This window comes from Phaethon aethereus (genome assembly GCF_964289735.1).
Source record: "Phaethon aethereus genome assembly, chromosome: Z".
Classification (NCBI taxonomy): domain Eukaryota; kingdom Metazoa; phylum Chordata; class Aves; order Phaethontiformes; family Phaethontidae; genus Phaethon; species Phaethon aethereus.
In genome coordinates this window covers 669,766-675,227 of record NC_138577.1, presented here as the reverse complement: position 1 = coordinate 675,227, position 5,462 = coordinate 669,766, and the positions used below count along the sequence as shown (strand labels likewise).

Sequence of the window (5,462 nt, the reverse complement as noted above, 5' to 3'; positions counted from 1 at the left end):
CCCCGCCCCCGCCGGAGGCAGGACGGAGGCACGGGGGGCCGGGGGCGGCCGCAGCCCCGGCCCCGTGAGGAGGCGCCAGGCGCGGGAGCTCCGCTCGCGCCCGGTCCCGGCTCCGTATAAATGGGGAGCGGCGGCGGCGGCGGCGGCAGCGCTTCGCCCAGACGGAGCCGGAGCCGGCCCGCAGCGGAGGGCGGCTCGGCGGCAGCCCCGGCAGCGGCACGATGGGCGGCGGCGGCCCGCGGCGGCCCGGCGCTCTGCCGCTGCTGGCGCTGGCGCTGCTGGCGGCGCAGGGTGGCGCGGCCCCGCTGCAGCCCGGCGGCTCCCCCGGGCTCACCAAGATCTACCCCCGCGGCAGCCACTGGGCTGTGGGTAAGTCTCCGTCCCGCCCGCCGCTGCCCGGCAGCCCGCCCGCCCCCTCCCCACCCCGGCTGGCCGCGCCGCCGGCCCGGCCCGACCCTGCGCCCGGCCCCCGTCCGCGCCTCGCCCCGCCCGGCGCCGCGCCGCCCCGACGGCGCTCGGCCGCTCCCGCGGCGGCTCTCCGCGCCTCCGGGGGTGGCGGCACGCCGCCGCAGCGGCTCGGCGGCCTCGGCCGGGAGGGCAGGGTTGCCACAGCCCGGCGTCCCACCCGACCTGCCCCGCCGGCGCCGCGGCGGGCTGCTGCCGCCAGCGGCCTCGGTGCCGGGACGGGGGCGGGGGGCCGCGGAGAGGAGGAGCGGCCGCTGCAGCCCCAGTCCCTCCGGCTCGCACAGGCGCCGGGTCTCGTCCTGCCGGCGGCGGCGCGCCCCGAGCGCGTCCCCGACGAGCGCTGCCGCGGCCCGGACAGCACCCCGCGCTTGTGCGGGGCCGAGTGTGCGGGGTAGCGCGGGGTTCCCCGCTATCTTTGCCATGTTTACGCGGCAGTTGTGTTTCCTACCGCTGCCTTTCTTCACAGATGCGGGGAACCAGACCCACGCCCGAAGGCAGCTGGGCGGGACTCACGAGCTCCCCAGCACCCTCGGCGCGGCCAGCACGGCAGGGAGCCCTGGTCCCAGCCGGGCCCTGGGGCGCTCAGCCTGGGGGAGGCTGCTCCGGTGCTCTCTCCCCCTCCCCTCGTCAGCAGCCTCCTTCGCAGCCTAAAGCCAACTATGATTTCATTTTGATGACAGCAAAGCGTGGTATATCAAAAGCGCATCCAGTTTAGGTCCTGGGAGGGCCCTGGAACATGGGCTTACGCTATAGTTCCCACATCCCATCTCAAGGCGGGGAAAGTGTAAAAGCCACAGCTTCTCCATCCACTTGCTTATTCCAGCGTACCAGGTGCCTCTCCCTAGCTCCAGGCAAAATTATAATAATTCGTTATCTCTGCACCCTTAGCAGCAGCGTTTTCTCTGACAACGTAGCGTAAGAGACAAAGAAAATTAATAGTGTGGCACTATTTTTTTCCAAAATCTCCAGTCCCAGTTGTGCTTCAACTTCGACATCATCTGAGCCTGTCCCTTCCCTTCCCTCCATACCGTTTAGTCAATAACAACTTCCAGCTGATGTTTGAACACTAAAATCTATACCTGTTTTGCTTCATTTCATGCTACTGTCATTGTTGTTACAGGACATTTAATGGGGAAGAAGAGCACTGGAGAGTTTCCTTATGTTTATGAAGAAGAAAACAAGACCCCATTTTCAGCTGAAAATACCAAGCAGCTGGAAGACTATCTGCAGTGGGAAGAAATCTCAAAATATTTGCTACGGCTGCTGGAAGGGAATGAAAATAAAAGTGCTCTCTTTTTAAAAGGAGGGCTTCCCTGGGATACCAGGAACACCTGGGAGACAGATGACAATAGCAGTTGGAAAGACGTAAGTAAGACAAAAACTACTCCACATATTCAGATTTCATTTTACAGTAGCGTATCAGCTGCTTCTGACTAGTGGTTGCCCAGAAAAGTAGCAGAAATGCATTTCGTGCACTAGTCCTTCAGTAAGGTAAGACTCTACTCTTGATTACAGATCGTCACTCACAGATTCTATTTTTTATGAACTAATTTGGTACTGGGCATAAATTCAGCAAGCGTTAAGCAGATTTTAGTGTCTGGATTCCCCTGAAGTTGCTTGGTCATTCCATTCTTTTCTTTTCTAGCCCTGCATGCTCAGACGAGCGCATCAGCACCAAGTTCTGTATTTACTCAGCACAAGCAAGCTAGTGTGAAAAACAGCCAGTGTGAAAAAAAAGCTAGTACGAAAAATACAGAGGGCGGGAAGAAGGCAAAAGGTGTTGTGTGTAAAGCCACATCACACTGCCAGTCTTCCTCGGCCACTGTTCTGGCTGTCGCTCTCTGGTCTGGCTTATGAGGCACTGCCCATCAGTGGCTTGAGCAACTGGGTTGGACAGTTTCTTCTCTTGCCAGCTCGGTCTTTGTCTCGTGCAAGTCTTTTCCCCCAGCTGATGGTGCTGGCCACTGCTGTGGCCATTTGTGGTCCTGCGAAATGAGTCTGTGGCTACTGATAAGCTATAATGTGTGCCTAGGACTCACCTCTTCTTCTCTCAGGTTGGTGTACTTATTAGCACTATTTCACAAGATAACAAGACTTTGGAACAGATTCACCCCTATTCTTTTGGAAAATCCTGTAAAATACACTCGGAAGGAGATCAGTGAGGTTTTACAGAAAGTAATCAGGGTCTAAATGACATAATGTAAACTGCAGAATTTACTAGGAAACTCCTTTCTTTATAATGCATCAGGTACAGTAACGGTGATACAGCTGCAGAATTCTTTTGGGTGACATTGAAACAGAACAAAAAGATCAATACACCCTGAAGACATTAATGGGAAGATTTTTTTTTTTTCTTTCCATATTCTACTGTAATACGATGTAGTTAATATTCTTGGGCTAACTTCAGCCCAGCCTCCCTCCTGAAATCCAGGTGCAGTGAAGTCAGTGAATACTTCAGTTTTGACTTGCTTAGAGGTAAAAATTTACCCATTGAATTAAGCCATGATTTAAGTCTCTTACACGACTGATATGAACGCTGTCCATAGGTTTCTTTTTGGCTATGGCTTATAAGAGCTGTGATTAATATTATCTAAAAAGGAAACTATTTGTCTCGTCTTCAGCTCTGCAGTGTGCAGCTTTGCAATCAAATTAGATGAACAAATTCCATTTTGTTATGTAAACAGGGAAATATTTTGACTTCTAAAAAGTATCTGGTAATAAATCATACTTATAAAGGCTGAAAATTGCCTCCAGTAAGTTGACTCATATCCGTATGTGTGTTCTTTTACCCTAAATTAATATCCACATTTTTGTGGTCCAACACTGAACATATATGTGGAATAATAAGATTGTTGCCTTAAATATCCAGATTTATCCAACGATAAGTAAAAAAATCATGTCTTCCATGTGACTAAGATACATGACAACTCACAGAACCTCATTTTGCCATAGAACCCTTGATTTCCAGCATTCAACAGATACTTTGTCTCCATCTTGAAGTAAAACATAATCATCAAAGTAGTATGTAACCTGTGCTTTCCTAATGTTGGACTCAAATACCTGATTGTATGCAGCCTAGAAAAGATTTTTCCTTTTACTTCAGAAAGTAAAAGCCTAGCACCTGCAAGCTAAGCTATGTATCTTTTTGAAATCTGCCTTCCAAATGAAGACGACCTGAAGATCAAAAGGAATATGCTTTACTTTTCTGAGGATTGTGATAGTTTCCTAAACATTTAAATAATAATTGGGTTTTTTTTAATATAGGAGGCCTTGTTTGTTTATAAAGGTGGAACTCTGGTATAGGTATGAGATTCAGTCACGTGTGTACAAGAGCATAAATGACCTTTGGATTTTGATTCTTTAGATTTTTGTGGATGTGAGGGGTTCCATGTTGCACAAACTTTGGTTAGACGTCACCTTCATTTAAGGTGCTGCTGTACCACAGCTAACGAAGGTGTCCATGTACAGGAATGATGAATGTAGCTACCCACCTTGGTGGAAGATGGCCAGGTAGAGTAAACTGACGACGATGATGATAAGTTTGTACTTGGCATTAAATACTTTTCCAGCCATGTTGTATTTGAGTTCGAAATAGAAACTAATTCTAGGAGGAGCCAGACACCATATTTACAGTGGGTCACTGTTCACTGTGAAATGGCCTGTTGGATTGAGGTATGCAGTTGTGACCGAACAAAGATAAACCATGAACCCTACTGTCAGCTGATGGAATAGCTGTCCCAAGACTGTATTGCCGTCGGGGCGGCTGCAATTCTCAGAGACTGAGTATGCACTTGCAGAGATGCTAACCACGAGGAGGCTATCTCTGCCTGTGCGCAGCCCCATGTTCCCATCTACTGAACATAAGTGAAGACAGGCTGTGTTGGGAAGAAGTGTACTATGAGGACTCCGCTTCATGGACTCTTTCAAATTTAGCTGATTTAAATTTAAAATTTGAAATTTAAATTTAAGATCAGAAATCCCCAAAGCTAGAGGCTGCAGAAGTAAATACAGATATGTACTTCAGGTAACTCAATTCAGGGTCTTGCTTATTAGCTTAAAGTAATTCAGTGCATTATTCACCACTAATGCTCACACTGTGCTGTACATCTCTCAAGAAAATTTTTTTTGTTTGTTTTTTTCTAAAAGACCCACCAGAGTAGGGGAAGTGCTGTAGCACATAGTCAAAAAAGCCAAAGAGATGAGCATAACAGTTCTGGGAATTAGGCTTAGGGGAGTGCACCCGAGTTATTTTCTTCTGTTTTCAGTTAATACCAGGCACACGAAGATCTTGCCTGCTCTTTATTCTGTTAAGAAATTCCAGTTAAAGTAGTTAAAGATCAGATCGTGCAAGCTGGCCTGATTGTAGAAGCAAGTTGGAAGATAAGCTTTAAATTGTTTCTATGACTTGGCTTTTTAAAACTAATGAGACACTATATAAATGAGATAGCAGACAGAATTATTTGGGCGAATGACTTTCCTTGTACTTTGGCAGTTGGTTATTGTGCTAACCAAGACAAATGAGGTCTCTTTTGGGAAGATTATTAGGAATGTGTTTGTTACGTGAATATACAGAGCAGATATATATTAGGCTTATTAACTTAGTGAATGACTTTTTTCCAGGACTGCTCTATAAATAACATTTTTCTCCTTTTATTAGATGATGGACTATCTGCTTCAAGTTGTGAATGTGAAAGAGAGCACGCCAAGCTGAAAGAAGGTCTCTAAGTCATGAAGAAATGGAATACTTTCCCTAAGAGACTATATTTCACAAGCACTTGATTGTATCAGATAATCAACAAGGTCTCTTTTCTGTAAACAAGATTTCCTTTGTGTAAAATATCTAAATACACATATTCTTCTATGTTTCAGCAATGACTAAACTCTCTCTTTCATTTTCAAGGTTGCATTTTCTCACTTGAGTGGCTTTGATATATATAATTGTCAACGGAAGGGTCTTCCAATGAATTATATGACTTACCTATCTAATCAGTTCATCT

General features: G+C 47.7%; 1 protein-coding gene across 1 annotated transcript; it reads left to right on the top strand.

Annotated features, from left to right (window-relative positions):
• Positions 1 to 221: 221 nt before the first annotated feature.
• Positions 222 to 5,176, top strand: LOC309415907 (gastrin-releasing peptide-like; the record flags this gene model as incomplete). Its single annotated transcript, XM_082013623.1, has 3 exons — positions 222 to 369; positions 1,586 to 1,830; positions 5,123 to 5,176. 3 exons carry the CDS (start codon positions 222 to 224, stop codon positions 5,174 to 5,176), a joined length of 447 nt encoding a protein of 148 aa, XP_081869749.1.
• Positions 5,177 to 5,462: the final 286 nt, after the last annotated feature.